Genomic DNA, 22,190 nt, shown 5'->3' with positions numbered 1-22,190 from the left:
ATTCCACGGATGCACAATCCTTACAAGTTGTACCTCGTTGTAAAGGTGACTAATAATCAGCCTTTCCAAAGATATAAAATACAATACCAATTGGTATTATTAACCCTCATGTTGTGTTAGGAATTGGCACCACTGCCGGTTGTTAGCGGGTCAATGTTACCCCGGGGTCTAACTCAGTCCTGACCACTAAAAAGAATCACTCAATATAGTTAATACTACATCCTAACTAACATTATATGCATTCATAATATAATCCCATTGTAATCTGATTTTATGGCCCCCGAGACACATCATGTCCCTTATTTTTAAGATGAAAATGAGGTTGTTCAATCATAATATACTAAATGTGAAACCCATAGATAATAATGTTTTCTGACTATAATAGAACAATATTAGAATATAACTTCTGAAAAAAAGTTTAGTATATTTATTATTATTTTATTTATTTATATTTAGTATTTTTATAGTATAGTTTTACCTTGCCGGGTCAAGAATGACCCTAACACCACAGTCGTACCTTTTTTTCTGCAGATACCTTCAGAATTTTCAAAATGGTGAAACATAGTTTTGCTGTGCTTATGACTGTGTTGTGGACGATATCATAAAGCCTTGTTCTAATTAAATCAACTACATGGTAGTTATTATTACATAGTATAACCTTGAAACGGGTCGCTGGAGACTCTAACACCACATAATAAGGGTTAAAGGGGAGGAATAATAGAGGAGTTTATATTGTTATCTGCTTCTGGGGTGGAACTGGAAGTAAGTGAACTTCGCCTGAGTTGTACAGTCAGACCAGGGCACCAGGCTAACTTGAGCTACAGTACCTACCAGACAGCCTGTCCAGGATCATGTCGAACACTTCGGGGGGAAGCATCTCGAAGAAGCAGCCGCTGCGGGTCAACTGGCTGCGGGTGGTGATGGTTCTCACCGGGTAGGGCTGCCGACGCTGCCGGGTCCTTCTGTACTGGAAGTGGGTCCCAGTGAATTTCCTGAAATACTTGGTGCCTTTCGTCGCCATCGCTGCAGAACTGGATGTGGGGAGGGGTATTTTGAACGCAAACCAATCTTTCTATTTCAGTCAGCGATTTTCCAGCTAAAATAATTCGGCTTATTGGCCCAGTAAGGGTGTGAGGAAAGTCAGTGTTCTCCGACTCTTGCTCCACTCAAAAGTCTAGCTAACTTTATACATAGGCTAGTGCTGTTGAAAAAGTAAATTTGTAACTTCAGCTAAGTAGATAACCATACTTGACAAAAACACGAGAGGTGACTGACCTAATCAAGCAGCTAGCTTCAGACTCCAATCCAATGGCGCCAAATGTCCTGCTCGCGGCAGCGTGAATACCAAACCAAGCCGCATTTCTCGGAGACGCTCTCTGATTGGCCGACGCCTGTTTCTACACTGGTTAAGCTTAGGCACTCTTCGAAGTTGGTTAAGGTTAGACTAGAGCGTGACGGCAAGTTCTTTCGACGGTTAAGCTTAGGCACTCTTTCGAAGTTGGTTAAGGTTAGAGTTTGTCTTAGAGCATGGCGATAGAACGCCAGGTAGTTTGCAGGCTGTTTGACGTGGAAATGGGCAAAGACACAGCTCGTCACGGATTGGGCAAACGCGTCAGTGGCCAATCAGAGAACGTCAGTCAGTGCCAATCAGAGAGCGTCTCCGAGAAATGCGGCTTGGTTTGGTATACACGCCTCGCGGCAGATAATGACCTCACGTGACATGATCACGTGCATAACTGGCCACGCGCCTTGACACTGAGCACTGAGCAGGTGTCAATATTTCATTTATTTGACTAAAAGTTAGCTTTATTGTATCAAAGCAGTAAACCCAGTCATATTGTTGTTATTGTCTATGTTGTCTACATCTAATTGTACTATATATTCTACTATTTTATTGCACTGTATTATTTGACTCTGTCTATAACTTTTTATTACAGGTTCAAAACGGTCAGGTATTAACTGTGTGGGTATCAAACAAGAGACTGTCAGGCTTTAAAACTGTGTAGGACCCAGGCCTGCTAGAACTGCACCCTGAGAGAGGGAACTGCACCCTGAGAAATGGAACTGCGCCCTGAGAGGGAGGTTTGCCCTGAGTGGGAGGTTCGAAGGGTCAAAGTGGGTATAAAACAGGAGGGAAGACTGTCAAGTTTTAAACTGTTGATACCAAACAGAGAAGGTAAAGACGACTTTGAACTGTTGAACAGTAATCCAGAACTATTTTATTGCACTATAAAAAAAAATATATATATATATATATATTATCTATTCTATTCTACTATTTTATTGCACTGCACTATTTTACTATTTTATCTTACTCTTTTTATTATTGTCTATTTAAAACTGAATCAAACCATAAACAAGGTGGCCTGTTGGGATGTTAGAAATGTGAAAAACTGTGATTTTATATGTCTGCACTATATGTGCTCATTTTATGCCTGTCTTTTTTCTGTTGTGAAGCACTTTGAGCTGCGGTTTCAAAGGTGCTATACAAATAAAGTGTATTATTACATATGTTATATTCTTTACGGAGGCAATATTGCCCAACAATAGTATATAGAGAGTAGAAATTAATAACACTATAGCTGCTAGTTAAAAACTAAGATAAATGTTCCCCCACCCACACATCCCTTTCATTATTGTAATTGTTGTGAAGGGCCAGATTAAACCGAATATATATATATATTTATTTATATATATATATTTAGTTGTATTTGTATATTCTCTAATATTCCCTGATATCCCTTGTATATTCCTTGTACAATATGCATTGAATATCCATTCTAGCCTACTGAACATCCCATAATAGTCTCCATTCTACTATTGGTCGAGACCTTGGTGCCAGGCTGCCATACCCCTCAGACCCAGTTCAAACGTACCGCTCCACATGTACGAACAAGTCCTAGTTCCGCGTAGGAATCTGGCTACCGCACCACTAATGGGACTATTTGTTCATAGTGCGTATATATACTGCGCTACTAAAGTAGGACTTTCTTTTCAGTCCAGTTTCTTACCCTCCAATAGAGTCACAGACGTAAAGCCTCCCCGCGACGCCACGTGTGGGAGTAAGGCCAAGTTCGCCTACCATCGGTATTGAGACATCGTGTATATTAATATTTGAATAGTCATATTTGGCACTATATCGTCGAGTTGGACGTAGTCTATTAAGCTAATAATAGTCTGTTAATATATAGTGCTTCGTGCGGTGAGAATACTACCGTAGTCAGTACCCCATCGTTTCGGGCAGAGAACTGGCTGCTTACCCAGGGTGGTTGACCCCACGTGAAGCTGCACCCGAGGAGCCCCAGAGCCGACGAGCGAGTGGACCTGTATACCGGATTATTCTACCGACGACAGCCCGCCTTCCCAGGCACGGATTATGCTTTGTATACTTTGATTATTCCATGGATAAAGACCCCCGACACTGCCGTGTGTTGGAACCCCCCCCCTGGAGAGGACGCAAGGTGAGGAGACGCTCTGCAAGACGAGGTCGCTTCACGTCTCTCCTCCGTGGACCGGATGACGCCGGCCCACAAAGAGTCCACCTGCTTTCATCTGTGGTCCAAGGATCGCCGGCGCATTGAACGGCACTACAGTGGGTTCACCTGGGATACCCTTGGCCGGATGAGGCAGCCGGATTCTACCCCCCCCCCCTTCCTACTCCTGTCGGCTTACAAGCGACCGGATTAACCCCCTCTAGTGTATCCAGTATATAATCATTAAAGTATCATTGCTGTTATTCCTTAAACTATTCCAGGTCGTATATGTACCACCTGCGCCTTCAGAGATTGGACATTCTCTATTGATATACCGACGAATACTCTTGCCATAAAAGTGCATACTAATTCCATTCATAAATGTGATTGATTTGATTAAGTGCTTGCTCTACACACCATCGCTGTGTAGAAATAAAGACCTATTTCTAATTCGTACATTTGTGTTGGATCCGTTTCATCTACGTGACAGTGTTCATCATAATATATTTATGCCGTGTACTGGGTGGCCGAATATTAAGTACAAAGGTAGTGGTAGTAAGTATCATATCTAGTAATACAGTCAGGGAATTGTACCCCTCAGTTACAGTAATGATCTTTCTTTCTTTACTATTTGCATTTTCAACATTTGCCAGGATAATTTGAGGTGCCAGTGCCACACAGTGCCAGTAGCCTATTATAGGAGGACTGGAATGATCCTAACCGTTTAGTGTGTAATCTAACCTAACCACACAAACCTACTGTACCCCAGCTGTATGCTGCCCCCTACCCCAGCTGTATGCTGCCCCCTAGCAGCATCGGAGCAGCACTACTCCTCTACTAACCACAGGATTACTCTGTTCCAGTAGTACAGTAGTAGGAGTATTATTAGTATTAGTAGTACAGTGGTGGTGATGGTAATAGTAGTAGTGCACCTTTTAAATAATGTAAATTAATGACGTGTTTGTAATTCATTTATTGATGAAGACTTTATTCCAGACTCAAGGTCCATTATTATTACACATATACATTATTAGTACAGCATGCCACTTAACTGGCATTTCTGCTCTTCCAATCACAGCAGCAGTTTTACCCGGAAGTACCAGTATATCACAGGGACCTGTCTCTCCTATATTGCAACAAGTACGTGGACCAGACAACTTCATACTGGACGGCAAGCTGCATAAAGGAGAATGCTCAGGGTTCTGCTTAACTTCTGCCCTCAGTGTGGTGTGGCAGATACGAGCCCTGCCACCCTCCTCTTACTTGTTCAGCCCTACTTGAAATGTGTAAATTTTATCATTTGAAAAACATTCCACTATCAAGTGATGGTGTTGACACATCGTGGTTGTGGTCACAGCAATATCAGTATGTGAAACATTAATATTTCCACACCTTGGCCTGAATTGTGGCTGACCATGTGTTCCTCAAATTTAATTTACTCAATTTGCGGCTCCCAGCAGCTGGAACGAGATGCAAGACTTTGAAAATGGACAACTTGATCCCTACTTTTAAGGACTCTATTTACTACTATTTGGTTGTTTGATGTGTCTTTTAATTATTTCCCTTACCTCTTTTTCTTTTTGTCCCCTTTCCGTTACCCTTCGAGGGAACCTTTTGTCCTCTCGCCAGGCCGTCATTGAAAATACAAATTTGTTCTTAATTGACCTGCCTGGTTAAATAAAATAAATGATTAGGCTTTCACTGTCATTGTTTGGTGTGTCATTCATGCCCATCTTTCACATAACATAGGCTATATACAAGTGAGTATACGAGTGGTTTTATAGGTACAGACCAGACATACAAACCAACAAAATATAATTCAAATAATGCAATAGAAATTATATGGGTTAGGAAAGTGTCCCAAGTTTTTATGTTTTTTTCATAATTTTACCATCAAGATGTTTATTCATTTTCAACAAAAACTACTATTGCTCTGTCAGACACGTTTTGTCCCAGTTCTCAAGAATCAGTGATAACTTAAATCTGAGTGACAGACCTGAGACTTATTTTTATTAGGTGTGAAACTGGTTACACTGCTACTGAATTTGATATAAACTAGAGCAGCTCTTAAAGAATCCATAGATACCAGCCATTTCATGATAGCTTACCAGGAAAATTAAGGTATGGGCAGCCATGGCTCTCAGGGGCCTAATTAGCGACACCTCCATTACATATCTGAATCCTCTTTTACCAAATCTGGCATTTTTATTGCATGATTCTTTACTATATGGCAGCTGAACCGCCTGTAATGTGATGAATGTAATTATATATAGACTCGATCTTTTTGTATAGGTCTCATAGGCTATTATTATTATTATTATCGTAATCATCATCTTCACTGTGAGATATTTGCTTGCCTTTGAGAGAGTAACATGGTTCATCAGGTGATTGAAACATTGAGTCTACCTTAAAAGTAAGCAGGTCTGAAAATAAGAATAAAAAACACATACTTGGGCAAATGAGAGATTTATTCAAGGTCTGATTCAAAGTACACTCCAAGGTTTCTTTGTACTCACAATTATGTTTCAAATTCATCTACAATTGAAAATAAGGGTTCACCTTTATCGGTTCTCATTCGTACCCCAAATCACACAGCTGGTAAAGGAAGAAATGTTTGAATGGGCCTACTGGTAATGTTACATGCACTCTTAATGGAATTGTACAGTTTATAATGGATATGCTTGTCCTTTTACAGTGCATTATTTCTCTTTCTTGTATAAACCCTCACAATACATCCAACCTATGTTGCTATACAGAACTGATAGGCCGGTTGCTCAGACACAGATTAAGCCTAGTCTGGGAGCTCATTGCATTCACCTGGGCTAATGCTGAGCTTTCACAGACAATATATTCAAGTCTAGACCACAGTTTAGCTTGGTGTGGACAATCGTTAAATAGTCTGGTGTCATTTGGAGTAATTGGAGCTAATCTAAGACTAAATGAGCATAAATGGATTCATGGATTTAGATTCAGGATGTTGACAGCAAAGGATTATGCGATATGGTAATGTTAACCGCTGAGCACCAATGAGGGTAAATGCTAATCCAGAGGGATTTCACCACAGGGGTCACAGAGAATGGTCAGCCATGTGGCGCCCCTGGAACAAGTAAGGGAAACCCCTGGAACAGGTAAGGGCTTGATATCTTGCCCATGGACACTTGATAGAGATGGGAACATTCCACATCCCTATCAAGGATCACAAGGACCACATCACCCCCACCCTCATCCACCTCCACTGGCTTCCAGTCAAGTCCCGCATCAATTTCAAGATCCTCCTCATCACCTACAAAGCCCTTCACTCCCTTGCCCCCCAGTACCTAGCGGACCTCCTCCATCCCTACATCCCGCCCCGGAGGCTGCGGTCCTCTGACTCCGGTCTCCTCTCCATCCCCACCACCAACATGCGGACTGTTGGGCCCAGAGCCTTCTCTGTGGCCACACCCACCCTCTGGAACTCACTCCCTCCAAACATCCGTAGTGCTACATCCCTGCACTCTTTCAAATCCCAACTCAAAACCCACCTTTTCACCAAATTTGTAAATGACTCTGCCTGATTTCCCCTTTTTTCTTTCATTCTTTCCTTTCGATTAATATTTTGTTGTTACGTTGTTCCCTGTCCCCCTCCCTTAGCTGTTAAGCGCCTTGGGTCTCCTGAAAGGCGCTATATAAATTTAAGATATTATTATTATTATTATTATTATTATTATTATTATTATTATTATTATTATTATTATTATTATTATTATTATTATTATTATTATTATTATTGTTGTTGTTGTGGGGGATTGAACCTGTGACTTTCCAATTCTCTAACCACCAGGCCACCCTGCTTAAACTATGTCTGTGCAATGGCCCACAATGTATAACATGCTGTTAACAGTGTGGTTGCATTGATGGATGTATTATTTGACACTTTGATGTGATATGATACTTGAAAGAAAATAATAAAAATAGAAACCATTTGCCGTTTCCTCAGAGACGTGAGCCCTGTTTGTAAAATCGTTTCTAAGTCGTTATAACAATTAAACCAACAGAAAATGAAGATAGTGACAACAGAAGAGAATGGTTGACAGTATTATGGTTCCCTGAAAAAGAACAAGGCTGCTAGGAGGATTGTGTGTGTGTGTGTGTGTGTGTGTGTGTGTGTGTGTGTGTGTGTGTGTGTGTGTGTGTGTGTGTGCATGCGTGTGTGTGTGTGTGTGTCTCCAAGTGTGTGCATGTGTACATTCGTGTGTGTGTGGGTGTGTCTGATGCTTGCTTGGCAGTCAACTTTTCAGTGTCGACTATAAGGTGAGAGAGGCTCTGGCTGAGAATCCCTAATGGAGGAACAATCCCTGGTTCTTTGGTCGAGTATTCCGGAGAAACTGAAGATTCTGGCAGACAACTCATACCGGCAGATGGAAGGAAGTTTTACTGTATTGTGTGTAAACCCAGGTTGAAGTGGACTTTAAGGGGTAGGTGACAGGTTCGCCCAGTCTCTGTGAAGCGGGCTTTGCTAGCTGATCATTAGTCCTTCGCTGGTCCTCTTGTCTCGGATGGAACTGAGCATGTCTGAGACCAATGTCTCCAGGGTGTAGGCCGGAGCCCAGCCCCAATCCCTCCTGGCGTTGGAGTCGTCGAATCTCACGGGCCAGCTGTCCGCTGTGAAATGACAGTCACGTTTAGATAATATTTGTACACATCGTTAATAACAGGTGGCCATTGGTCGGAACCCACCAAGGACTGACTGGTAATGGTAACTTTAACCCATTGTTATTATTGTAAAACATAGGAATTTGATTACAGATACTTTTAGAAAAGTAAGTGATTACTTTTTGGATTACTCAAAGGCATGTTTGCAGAGAGAAAAGCAGGAGTCTTAGATTGTAAACACTGAGACTACACAGATGTTGTTAATTTTCAACTGATCAAAACCTATAGAAATAAAAATAAAACATACACACCGCAAATGTTTACATACCAATGGTCTGGCGGACAGTGTCGGGGTTGTAGGTGACCTTGAGGTGAGGCAGGTGCTTGCGGATCTCCTGGGCCACCTCTTCGGGGGTGAAGCTCATGGCGTCGATGTTGTACGTGCGCAAGGACAGCTGGCATTCGGGGGCCTCCATGAACTCCACCGTGGCACGGTGGCAGTCAGAGATGTGCATCATGGGTAGACGGGTGTCCGGGCGCAGGTAGCACTCGTGGTGACCTGTGCTGAGGGCATCGTGGAAGATCTGGACTGCATAGTCTACAGGAGAAGACATCTGGAGAGCTTAGATGCCAGCGTGCTTGGAGGACCTGTAAAAGCTTCCTGAAGATCTGATTCATGTTATGATTCGTGATTCATGATTTGTGTTAAGTACGAGAGTAGTCCCCTCTTAGTCAATTGACCTTTTATTTATATATATATATATTTAACGCTGAATGAGCTATTAGTCATTAATGGAAAACTATTAACACATCACATAAAAAATATGCTTTGGCACTAGATTTAAAAATCCATTGCTACATGATTCCCATACATTTGCAGAAGTAATAATGTGGGACATGGAATTTAATAGATTACATTTAGCCAACAACTATTTGATAAGATGACAAAATCCAGTCAAGTTAATAACAGTCAAGTTATTAGTATGAATAGTATAGTACATGAATAGTATGGATTTCTTTAGAGGAGGACAGACAGGATTTTGTCTTGGTGATACTGGCAAAGCAGAGACTTGTTTCACAACAGACACACGATACGAAGGTCAGTACAGGACTTGCACCAGACAGTGCAAGACGTACTGTATATTATATATATATAAATATATAACGTCATACATTCAAGACTAAAGGATTCAACACTAAAGGGGAAGGGAGGTGAAGCAGTACCTGTAGTTCCTCCCCCAGGCTGTGTGTTGGCTGAGATCACGCCTGGGTAGCGAAGGCAGCGGAAGTTCAGGCCATATTTATGATGAAGATACTGAACAGACAAGGACATAGACACCGGGAAGCAGACGCTGTCGGTCACTGGATTTCAACAATCCCCAAACGTCCATGGAGCGTATGTTTGTGACCGCGCCCTCGTGTGTGTAATCAGTCTCACCTCACCCATCAGTTCTCCGTGCACTTTGGACACCCCGTAGATGGTGCGGGGCCTTTGGACACAGAGGTCAGGTGCGGGGTCACGGGGAGAGGAAGGCCCGAAGGCTCCGATGGTGCTGGGGACAAAGAGACGCAGGCAGTTCTCCAAGGCCAGATCCAGCACATTGTGAAGGCCTATTTGGAGAAAACACAACGAGACGTTTGGACAGTTCAGAGAGAACGCTGCCGTAAGAGGCGGTCCTGTAGTACATGGTGTGTGGGTGTAATATTGGAGCAGACCTGTGATGTTGATCTTGCGAGCCAGGGCCACGTTAGCCTCCCCTACGGCGCTGAGCAGAGCGCTGTAGTGGATCAACCAAGTGACCCGGTTGTTCACAATGAGCTCTCTGAGGTGTTTGTAGTCCAACACATCAGCATACACAAATGGACCTAATGGCATGAGAGAGGGAGAGGAGAGATCCGCCGAGGTCAGGCAAAATGGTTTATTTGAAAAGCAGAACTGTTCTGTGAATTTGGAGAAGGGTGTAAACTGAGGGAAACACCCAGAAGCTGCATTTTGAATGAAATTATTTTTTAAATCATTTGAATTTCAAATTGATCTGACATACCGTCGCTGTACACATGCGGCGGAGGCTTCTTGATATCCGATAGGATTACGTTTTCTGTTCCGTACCGTTTCCTGTTAATCAATTTACAGATTACAACATGCAACGCGATACCTTGTGAGTCAAAAGAGCAAGCAAACCTCCAGGCAACTGTCAACGTCTCACCTCAGTATCTGTGCGAGCCCCACACCTAACTGTCCAAGGCCGCCTTCAAAGAGAAACGATAGATCAAATGAATAAAAGATGAAGTATACTCCTGGTGTAAATCAGAAAGAGTTAGAAAAACCTAGTTTCTTGGTGCTTGGAGTTGGAGGCATATTATGATGTGAAATAAATGTGTTTGATGCGCTGTGTGCTTCGACTGAGCAGTGACCTTTTCACTACAGCTTTATGCAGAGACAAAACGTGGCTACGAGCCATTATCCTACCCTGCTGGCTCCTTTATGCCACCAGAGCTTGTCTGCCACACAGCCCATTGTGATGAATGAAAAAAGAATTCCTGCCGCCAATGAACAGTGAAAACAACACGAAAAAGAAAAACACACATGGCCGTAGTGTCCACTTCTGCCCTCTGCGCTACGAGTCCTCTTTGAAACACATGTCAGGGCTTGTTTTGTCAAAGACAAGAGCGATGTGAAGAGAAAAAAGAGAGATGTCACCTGTGATAAGGATACGGGGATTGTCCCAGTATGGAGGGGGGTCTGCGGACTTCTGGCTGTTCCAGCTGCTGATCTGTCTGGGCGACCAGCCGAAGCCAAGCCGGGCCCTGTTCTGACAACCGCGGCAAAACGGGCCAAACAGAGCTGCGGAGGACACGCAAACCCGCACACCCGACTGCATATCGAGCTGCTGCCCCTGAAAAGTTGAACTGGAGATAGTTGACTATATCACCAACTGCTTGTGTGAGCCTTACTGTATATTATGAATTGGAATGATCACAGCCCTAGAAATAATAAACATGACCTGAACACTAATGATGGCTTTAGAACTAAACTACAAACAGACAGACGGAAATGAATTAGGTTGTAAAATACACATTACCTGTGTGCTGGCAAAATCGGGAATCAGTGGAAGAACCACTTGTTGATCCGAGGCGAAGAACACTACACTCTGCGACAACAGTGATTTATGAAAATTGGACTGCTGAAACGGATTTCATTGTATTTGAGAATTAAGAGACCACCACCCGTCTGAGAGCACCGAGCAAGCATTGGGTGAATACGCGGTGGTAGAAAGTCATGCTGGGCTATGTGGTTCTTGTTGTCCCTGATATAATCACCAGAGCTTGTGCCTCTTCACTGAGCAGGACTACAGTCTCCGGCTTGCAAAGCTCCATGTGGGCAAACATGCTGACTAGCTGCTCACAGGGATTTGTATTGTGTGCAGTGTTTAGCTGAGCTTAACAAGACTGGGAGGTGTGTGTGACTGTGTGTGTGACTGTGTGTGTGTGTGTGTGTGTGTGTGTGTGTGCGTGCGTGTGTGTGGAGCTGTGAGTGAGGCATCCCACTGATGCCTAATAATAAGAAAACACAGATAACAGGTGCCATTTAGACCTATCTGTAAATGTTATAGAACTCTTACATTAATCATTTGTGGTAGAATAATAGGCTACAGAGCCTATAGTTGAGGTTTGATGGTAATATAATTAGATAATAGGTAAATATAAAGGGCCAGATGATAGTGAGAAACCTCCTTTCTAAGTGGTGGTCCAGAAAGTATGAAAAGACACCAACACATATATACTTATGAAAGAATGTTTATAAGTATACAAAAGAACACAGTAGTATGGTGGTACATAGTCGTCAGCAGTCATTAAGGAATAATTTCACAGTATAGGTTTCTGCCTACGAAATGTGTGGTATAGCCAACAACTCTCATGGCATTCATATCAAGTTTCATATATCATATGAAATATCATTCCTATACAGAACATAATACCATACACAACCATACAACACACAAACACTCACAGATGTTCCAATTATATGTGTATCTGGATTGTGTCTAGCGCTCTTTTTGTATTATATGTACTGTATCATATCAAAAGTAACATGTGTTTAAGAACCTTCAGAAGCCAGCATGGAGGGAGGATGGGGTAGGGTATGGTGGGTAGAGTATGGTGGGTAGGGTATGGTGGGTAGAGTATGGTGGGTAGGGTATGGTGGGTAGGGTATGGTGGGTAGAGTATGGTGGGTAGGGTATGGTGGGTAGAGTATGGTGGGTAGGGTATGGTGGGTAGGGTATGGTGGGTAGAGTATGGTGGGTAGGGTATGGTGGGTAGAGTATGGTGGGTAGGGTATGGTGGGTAGGGTATGGTGGGTAGGGTATGGTGGGTAGGGTAGGGTGAGTAGGGTATGGTGGGTAGGGTAGGGTATGGTGGGTAGGGTAGGGTGAGTAGGGTATGGTGGGTAGGGTAGTATAGGATATGGTAGTATAGGATATGGTGGGTAGCGTAGGGTATGGTAGGTAGGGTATGTTTATGTTTATTAGGATCCCCATTAGTCCTCATCAACGTGTTGACTATTCTTCCTGGGGTCCTCACAGATATACACATACAAATATGAAACATTCAGTGTAAATCAGTCATATATCACATACATAATCAATAGAAAATAAAACAAAATGTCATAGGTGAATCCATTTCACCATACCTTTAAAAAAAAAAAAAAACACACAAAGTAAACATGGCTGCACCTACACTCATGCATGACATATATTGATTTCTTTCCGGATTATGGCTCCTTTAAGTTTCTTTTTTAAACTGTCCTTGTTTTCGTCCGTATGATATGTAATGGGATCCTATTCCAATATGTTATGGCTCTATACATTGCAGTTTTCTTTAGAGCGTTGGTTCTAGGCAGAGGTAGGGTAAAGCGACTACTTGAAGCATGTCTGGTATTATGGTCATGTCTATCATTGGTGGATAAAAGCATATTATAATACAATTGAGTGGGTTTACCTAAGGTACAAATGTTCTTTAAAAACCGAATCAAACTGCATGCTAGTCTCTCGTCCACCCTCCTCCACGACAGTCTAGCATACATTCCCTCCACACTATTCCTTATAGAGCAGTGAAGAGTGAGTCGGGCAGCTCTATTTTGAGTGAGCTGGAGTTTACTAAGCTCTTGCTTTGACGCGCTAGACCAAATGGCTGGGCAGTAGTCAAGATGGGACAAGACTAAAGATTGTACTACCATTTAAATTGTTGTATTCGTTAGGAGGCAAGCATTTCTTCTTATTATGGAGATGTTTCTACTCATCCTGGTAACCATGTTATTAATCTGAGTAGACCATAATAGTGCCTCGTCAATAGTTACACCCAACAATTTGGCCTCCTTCACTTGTTCAATACCAGTGTCTTGTAATGAGAGACTCAGTCTATGGTATGGTGGGTATGGTAGGGTAGAGTATGGCAGGTAGGGTATGGTGGGTAGGGTAGGATATGGTGGGTAGGGTAGGTTATGGTAGGGTATGGTGGGTAAGGTATGGTGAGGTAGGGTATGGTAGGATTGGTAGACAAGCTGGATGTGGCCAAATACTTAAAAAATTTCTTCACAAACATAGCCACAACACTGCTTAATAAACTACCCTCCCACTCAGGGCATTTTGGGGTAGAACACATCCTAGCCTACTACAAAAACCTATGGGTTCGCAAAGACGACTTCAAACTTGAAATGGTATCAACAGGTGAGGTACTCAGAAAACTGAGCGCCCTCCAACCAAACAAGACCACTGGCCATGACAATATCCCATCCAAATTCCTCAGAGACTCAGCAGCCGCCATCACCCGTCATCACACACACATAATAAAACAGGGACACGTCCCCAAAGACTTCAAAATTGCGAGAGTGACCCCCCTGCACAAAAAGGGCAGCAAATTAGACCCAGGCAACTACCGCCCTGTTTCTATTCTTACCTCTATCTAAAAAAAATAGTCTACGAACAGGTCGAAAAGTGCCTTGCGGAAACAAATCTAATCTATTGTTAGATTCTGATCAATCGGCCAGTATCACGTCTTCATCTGTTTGGCTTGTGTAATCATCTCCCCATCTGCGTTGTGTTTTATCTCTCCGACGTCTCATACACTGGCTGCTACAATCCTTATCTCTCCCTGCTAGTGCAATCCGCCACCGTAATGTCTCACCACCTTCGTAAGAATTCGACACCTTGACAGCATACCTTTCTTGAAAGAGCGTTGTTTATTGATATAAACAGAAGCCTCAGCCCAGATGTTATCAGATTGTATTGTCCTTGAAAAGTCTATTCTAATGATCTTTCGGTGTGTTCAGTCTATCGTCCTTCTGCTATTCAGTCCAATGGTGGTCAGGCCTGGTCGTTAGCCAAGACCATGCCTATAACCTTTCACACCATTAAAACGTTTCATTACTGTAAAAACCTCCATCGCCCTGCTCCTGTGTCTCCTGCCCCGCCGTTATCTTTGTTGGGGGATTCAAAACATTCTGCCTTGCTCAGTGTGGTACTCACACTAACACCCTGCTCGCTCTGAACCACCGTCTATCACTGTCTGCTAAGGCAAACACATTTCTGCCCTCTCTGACCTGGCACCGTTAGATGTGGTCATCTCCGCCCCAATCTATACATCACATACATTGAAAACCACCACCGATTTCCTTCACTATGAATTCCATTCTGGCTTCAGAACATCCCACTCCACTGACACATGCCTTCTCTATTTACTTCTCCGGCAAGCCACCTGAGAGGATCCAAGTCATTGCCGAGCCGCAAAACAGCGTGGGATACATATTTCCAGTACCCAGCGCTGGATCAATAAACGCAATCGATATTTGGAATGGTGATCAGGAATTGGAATAATCTTTTTGGAGAACATCTGATCTGAGGTAAGGAATCTATTTTACCAGTCTTAGGATAATCAGACCTTTCTTCACAGAGATATCAGCGTGTGCCATATGTGTGTGTGTGTGTGTGTGTGTGATCAGGAAATAAGAGATTCGATTTTTCAGCCCGCTTATATAGCGTGCATAAGTACACATATACTATCGATAATCTAGCGTTTATTTGAAAACTATTCATAAATAGGCCGAAAAATGACAACGTTTTTTGTGTATTCCAGAATATTCCAGTAAAGGGCGTTTATCACAGAATCTTTATATTTTCCTGAAACTTTCAAAAAAACTAGAGTTTTTCAAAATGGTATAAAACGGAAATGAACCGATTAAAAAACAATCCGTTTGGACAATGTTGACTGCAAACAAGTCATTGATAAGCGACGGCCAGATTAGACACATAGCCATAATCTAAGACATAGTTTATGCGTTTGCAAATATGAGAGCTCTATCATTGAAGTGGGTGGTGGCATTCAACAGGGGTAAGGCGCACCGCATGGCTGGCAATCAAAGTGTTAAGGCACCCAGTAACAACTATGAGGACATAATTTCTATCAGCCTACAATTCTGCTCTGCAGTGCTGCTTAACCATTTTGTCCTAGTTGACCTACTTATCGTACTGTGCTTTTGATAAATTATTTAATTACCCTAATCAAAATGCTTATACTTAGATCAAATGCTTGATCTTGACCCCCCCCCCCCCCCATATCATTCATATCATAACATAATGTGTGTTTTAACCAATCCAGTCTCTGGGTCCAGCATCACCTGGCTGTCATCTTGCTCCACTCAATGAGCATGTTCCTCATCTCCTCCTGGGACTCCTCCAGGTGGCAGGCCTGTGGGGTCCAGCGCAGGAAAAGCCCTGCGGGTGAAACAGGGGTGTACGTCAGCAGGAATATTTAAGAAGATAATAATAATAATAATGCATTTTATTTCAAGGCGACTTTCTGAGCACCCAAGGTCGCCGTACAGGGTTAAAAACAAATACAATTACACACAGTAAAAACACAGTATTACAGAGTTACATAGTTACATAGGGGAGCAGTTATAATAAACTTAAAATTAAAGTGAATATGCCCGAATGAACAGATGTGTTTTGAGATGGGAAACAAAGGTTATCTATTTCACAGATGTCTTGTGGTAGGGAATTCCAGAGGCGGGGGCACAGCAGGAGAAGGCTCTGGGTCCCATGGTAGTCAGACGGGAAGGGGGAGTGACAAGTTGGAAGGAAGAGGAGGATCTGAGTGACCGAGAGGGAGTGTAGGACTGGAGAAGTTCTGTGAGATAAGGAGGGGCTAGGTTATGGAGGGCCTTGAAAGTGAGTAGTAATACTTTGTAGTCAGTGCGTGACTTAACAGGCAGCCAGTGAAGTTGGTGGAGAACAGGAGTGATGTGGTTGGTGGAGGGAGTTCTAGTGATAATTCGGGCGGACCAGTTTTGGACCAGTTGGAGTTTATAGAGGTACTTGTGTGGGAGACCAATGAGGAGGGAGTTACAGTAATCCAGGCGGGATGTGACCAGGGCGTGAACAAGAATAGCGGTGCTGGTAGGTGTAAGTGAGGGGCGGAGACAATTTATGTTGCGTAGGTGGAAGTAAGCAGACCGTGTGATGTTATTTATTTATGTGGGATTTGAATGACAGTTCAAGATGGATCACTTGACTAAGAATACATTCTTATTCACACTTGCCTGGGGGAGTAGAGAGACACACACACACACACACACACACACACACACACACACCAGAGATACCACAGTACAACCATGGTCCTGTGCTGTTGGCCACAGAGCAGCTCCATTGGGGCAGTTGGAGGTTATGTGCCTTGCTTGTATGCCTAATATGGCTTGTCCCTGTCCCTGTCTCTCTGTGAGTAGATGTCTCGAGTGTTAGTTTGTAGAGATACAGATTGCAGTGACTCTGTTCTACCTCATACTGGATATGAGCACCACTCATGGATCCGCTTCATGCCGCCTTCTGTCTGACCTACAACGTCTAACCATGCCTGCTCTACTTCAACCTGTTCTGAGTGGTTCTCCTGCCCCCCAGGGCAAATGGCCCTAAGCCATCTTCTTGTATCTCATCCTGTATACTAGCGCTTCTAGTCCTATGCCTCTTTGTTCTTAGTTCTATTTATTACGGTAATTTCATAAATTTCTTATACTGTATACTTTGATTCTATTGCTACTACGTATGCATATATATATATGCGTATTACATGGATTTATTGCTCCTATGTCTGCCCACTGCGAACACAGGAGCTCTCGAACCCCTGTCCCGGTCTCCCTGTCTCTCTGTGAGTGGATGTCTCGAGGTTAGGGATGTCCCGATCAAATTTTTTTGCTCCCTATCCGATCCCGATCATGTGATTTTGAGTATCTACCGATACTGATCTTTCCCGATCCGATTTTTTTTTTTTTTTACAAATATTATTATTATTATTATTATTTTTTAATCCCAATTTCTCACATTACATTCACCCTGAATGTTGACGTTATCCAGGTGAAAAGTTAACTTCATTCAAGCGAGGCATTGCAATCCTTGACATAAATCATTTGATGTATAATTAAATCAAGGGAAATGCGTTTGGGTCTGAGAGTGTGGCTGGTCTGTCGTTCTGCAGCTGGATACTATTGGTTTGTTTTGGCAAAATTCTTCTGCTCTGTGTGACAATAAATAAATGAATGATGATATGCAATTTAAAACCAAAACTAAGGCCTCAGTATGAGTTTAAGACGTGAACATGGTCATGTTTGTTGAATAAAAAAAGAAATTAAAATCTTCGGAAAATCACGTGATCGGAACGGGACATCCCTACTCGAGGTGATGGTCAAGGTGGTGTGATCTTCCCTGCGCCGTCCTTGATGTGGCTAAGAGCATCGACTGCAGCGGCTCTTCTTCCTCAAACTGATTCAGACGACCACAGGCGCGATGGATCCACTCAGGTGACCGGCATCTAACCATGCCCGCTCTACTTCAACTGGATCCCAGCGGTTCTCCTGCCCCCTGGGAACATGACTCCGATACTCTGAGCTCCGAGCCTTGACTTTTAGCATTTATCTTATTTTCATACCAGCGCTCCTTTTCCTATGCTTTTTTGTTGATCTTAGCTCTATTTATTTTTATTAAAAGTAAGGTTCTTCGGGGGCGCCCAAGTGGCGACCCATGTAACGCGCTGCGTCGCGAAGCGGCCGACCCGGGTTCAATTCCCAGACCCGGCGTCCTTTGCCAAATGTCTTCCCCCCGCTCTGTCTCCCGTTCTTCCTCTCTCTCTCTCTCTCTCTACCAGACTGCCCAGTAGTACAAACAAATAAAAATCTACCAAAAACATAATACAAATAAATAATTTACATACATACATACCAATTATTCGTCTGTTCTATTCTAATAATAATAATACATTTTATTTGGAGGCGCCTTTCAAAACACCCAAGGTCACCTTACAGGGCATAAAAACAGAACAGTCAAGATTAAAACAATGATCTTGGCAAAAGTGTCAGTGGAGTTAAAAACAAGACAAACAATGTATACGTATGAAATATAAAACAGTGGCACACAGGGTGCAGTTATAGTGAGTATGCCCAGTATGCAAAGCAGTTAAAAGACAAGGTTAAGAAAATAATAAGATAAACAAGAAGTATAAAAAACAGTGAAGTTAAAATAAGACAAACAAACAGCAGGGAGTATTGGGCAGTGACGGAGGTTATAGTGAATATGACACACACACAGATTCGCAGAGACACACAAAAAGGGGAATCATCTTAAAGTTAGCCCAGAGAGGTAACCACAGGAATCGCTGAGCGATGAGAGAGGGTGGGGTAAAACACAAAAATAAAATAAATACAAATAAAAACTGCAGGAAACACAAAACACCAGTATAAAATAACTGGGTAAAAATCCCAAAATAACCAGACCAACAAGAAAAAACAATAGCACTAGTAGAGACAGAGAAGACCCTAGAAGCATGAGCTTGAGACACTCCTCTACTATTGAGGGAAAACATGAAATGGACAAGCATCCGAACACAGTCAACCAAACCTACTTAAAGGCGCTGTACACCTGACACCAATCAGGTGGCAATCAAGCCCACACACCTGCCATGCCACATGGCAATTAACTGCAGAGGCCAGTGATTGACAGCTGTCCCTCACAGAAAGACGAAATAGACAGATGTCCCTCACAGAAAGACGAAATAAAGCCAAAGCACCTTAGAATAAACTAAAATAAAACCCACATAAACCGTGATCCATCACAATCACCGACATCCAGTTAGGGGATCCCCTTTGAACAGCCCATATAAGGTTTCTCTCCTCCACGTCGCCAGTGGTGACTGTGCATTCAGTAGAAAACTATCCGGCTGCAAGCTAGCCTAGCTTAGCACAAATTAATGGAAGCGGATACGGATCAACTCTGAGAGAGGTGTTTTTGGCCAATAGCTAGGCTAGCTGATCCGTATCCACTTCCATTAATTTGTGCTAAGCTAGGCTAGCTTTCCCATAATTTGTGTGTTCCTTTAAAAATGTTGACCTATAATTATAGTGCCTCCCCGGGGGCAAATCAGTATAGTGCATCATCACCCCAAGTTTAATCAAAATTGGACTAGTGGTGTCTGAGATATTGATAGTGATATACGTATGAATGACGTATCCAACTTCAACTGAATAGAACAAAGGGGCATGGCCATGGCATTTATCATTCAATACTGACAAGACTTCAAAGGCTAATATATCCTTTTCTAGACACAGCGCCACAAGCCCATAGGAAGTTGAAAGAGAAAATGGTCAAGCTGGCAGCGTCCTTGTTGCCTAGAGACACAAGGTGAATGAAAGGAGGACGAGTGTCTGTTCTGTGCAGATCACCTCTCCAGAGCTGCAGGGACTGGGGGTGTACGGAGGGCCAGATGGCCAGCACGTTGGGCTCATACAGCGGGTTGGAGTAGCGTCCTCTCTCCCTAGGCTTCAGCAGGGCCTGGAACAGACAGTGGGTGTTCTCCTTCACCCCCCTGCCACACCTGTGAGAGAGAGAGAGAGAGAGAGAGAGAGAGAGAGAGAGAGAGAGAGAGAGAGAGAGAGAGAGAGAGAGAGAGAGAGAGAGAGAGAGAGAGAGAGAGAGAGAGAGAGAGAGAGAGAGAGAGAGAGAGAGAGAGAGAGAGAGAGAGAGAGAGAGAGAGAGAGAGAGACGTGTGATGATGAAGTGGTGGAGAAGGGGACAAGACCATGTAGGCAAAGACTTTAATAGGTAAGAATGATATTTTAATGTGAGTGTCAAATAGCTTATGTACAAATAAACTACACTGTGTTCTAATTTGGAAGAGTTTTGTTCCAAAACAAGATATCTACCTTATTGACTGCTTCTCTGACACAGTGATTGTTGGTGTGATCGTAGACTTCATTATAAAGCTCACATTATTTACTATGTGCGTTGTATTCACTATGTTGCTTATAAAATAGTAAGACTCAGGGCGGCTAGGTGGTGTAGTGGGCAAGGCACTCGCCACCAGTGTGGAGACGCTAGGATTCGCGTGTTCGAATCCAGCTCTCCACATTGTTTTCAGTTTAGCTGGTCGTCCGCAGTAATACACATTGGCCGTATTACGGGGAGGGAAAACTGAAGGGTGGGGATCGAACGTTGTGAACAAGCGACTCCTACAAGTCGGTTGGTGCGACTGCGCAGTAGAATCAGGAAGTGTCGGGGGCAGCGTGAGCCTCCCACGCGTTACTCCTCGACACTGAGAGATCGAGCTGCGCAGGTGAAAAGATGCGACTGCTGTTACCTCAAGTACCGGAGGGGACTTGTGCTATGTATGACTTAGTCCACATTGCAGCCGGCTTGTGGGAGGCAAGAAACAGCGTTCGTGACAGGGGAGGGTTGAATTGGATGATACGAAATTGGGATGGGAGAAAAATATAGAAAAATGGGAGAAAAAGTGGATAAAAAAAAAAAAAAATAGTAAGACTGTGGGGGATGTGATCATAATCTGCTGCCCCTGCCCTTCTTGTTTTAGGCTCCCTGGGAGCCCTTTTCAGATTGACAAGTTGAAATAAAAATATTTGCATTAGGCATTTCCTGGCTGAAAAAGACACTTTCGATATGTAATTTAATCAAAAAGTCGTGCCAGAGACTCTTGAGCCAGAATTTGTTGTATTTTATACAGGGTCCACACAAGACCCTGCCAGGGCCCCTTCCCCCACAGGCCAGAACTCTAACCTTAACCCTGCCAGGGCCCCTTCCCCCAGGGGCCAGACCTCTGTGCAGTATGGAACTCTTAGTTATACCTGTTTTAGTGTTGTTTGGCCCCTGGCCCGGGAAATGTCTATGTATGCCTGTGTGTGGATAATATCAAGGCCCGTATTCACAAAGCCCTCCAAAGTAGGAGTGCTGATCTGGGGTCAGTGACCAGGTCCAGGAACATGTGTCTTCCTGACGTTATTCACACAAAAAGAATGAAGCTGACTCTAGATCAGTGACCAGAAACAATTGTCTTCCTGACCTTATTCAAACTAACAGACTGAGGCTGATTATGGATCAGTGACCAGAAACAATTGTCTTCCTGACCTTATTCAAACTAACAGACTGAGGCTGATTCTAGATCAGTGACCAAAAACAATTGTCCTCCTGACCTTATTAAAACGAACAGATCGAATCTGACTCCAGATCAGTGACCAGAAACACTTGTCTTTCTGACCTTATTCAAACTAACAGACTGAGGCTGATTCTAGATCTGTACTCCCATTCTAAGAGGCTTTGTGAAAATGGACCTTGGCGTTTAAACCCTTCATCTGCACATATCAACTGGAATGTACCAGTCTCTCTACTATCCGGCATACATACCTTATGCTGCACCTTATGTGTATACTGTATACTTACTCAATCAGAGCATATATTTTGCATTTTTAGATTATATATATTAGATATTAGATTATATTTATATTGTAACTATATTTATTGTAAGCTAAATATAACGATAGGTTATGACTATAACCAAGTTCTGTTAGTTAGGGGCGATGCTTGGCATCACACTGCACTCTCTCGCGTACGTGCACGCGTACTGAATAAACCACAAATGTACCTCTAATACCAGTATTAGTCTGACCACACCCCTCATCAGCTTACCTTCATAAGCAGGTGTGTGGTCACCTGCTCTCCTCCTTCCCAAGCTTTCACAAGGTGAGGTCAA

At 43.1% G+C, this 22,190-nt stretch overlaps 2 protein-coding genes across 2 annotated transcripts in view; both read right to left on the bottom strand.

The window, feature by feature from the left end:
• Positions 1–7,968: 7,968 nt before the first annotated feature.
• Positions 7,969–10,987, bottom strand: tdh2 (L-threonine dehydrogenase 2; the record flags this gene model as incomplete). The annotated part of the gene is made up of 8 exons (XM_084309425.1): positions 7,969–8,114; positions 8,434–8,703; positions 9,330–9,420; positions 9,544–9,716; positions 9,822–9,971; positions 10,151–10,221; positions 10,313–10,355; positions 10,807–10,987. 8 exons carry the CDS (start codon positions 10,985–10,987, stop codon positions 7,969–7,971), a joined length of 1,125 nt encoding a protein of 374 aa, XP_084165551.1.
• Positions 10,988–15,745: 4,758 nt separating this feature from the next.
• Positions 15,746–22,190, bottom strand: part of LOC311224940 (myotubularin-related protein 9) — a gene marked incomplete at its 5' end in the record, with an annotated part of 51,333 nt that continues 44,888 nt past the window's right edge. Inside the window, 2 exons of the mRNA XM_084310100.1 lie at positions 15,746–15,877; positions 19,873–20,024. Coding sequence (XP_084166226.1) covers positions 15,777–15,877; positions 19,873–20,024 — 253 coding nt within the window. The 3' untranslated portion in view covers positions 15,746–15,776. The remainder of the gene's footprint in view (positions 15,878–19,872; positions 20,025–22,190) is intronic.

This window comes from Notolepis coatsorum (assembly GCF_963971535.1).
Source record: "Notolepis coatsorum genome assembly, chromosome: 3".
Classification (NCBI taxonomy): Eukaryota; Metazoa; Chordata; class Actinopteri; order Aulopiformes; family Paralepididae; genus Notolepis; species Notolepis coatsorum.
This window is presented reverse-complemented; position numbering and strand designations above follow the sequence as displayed.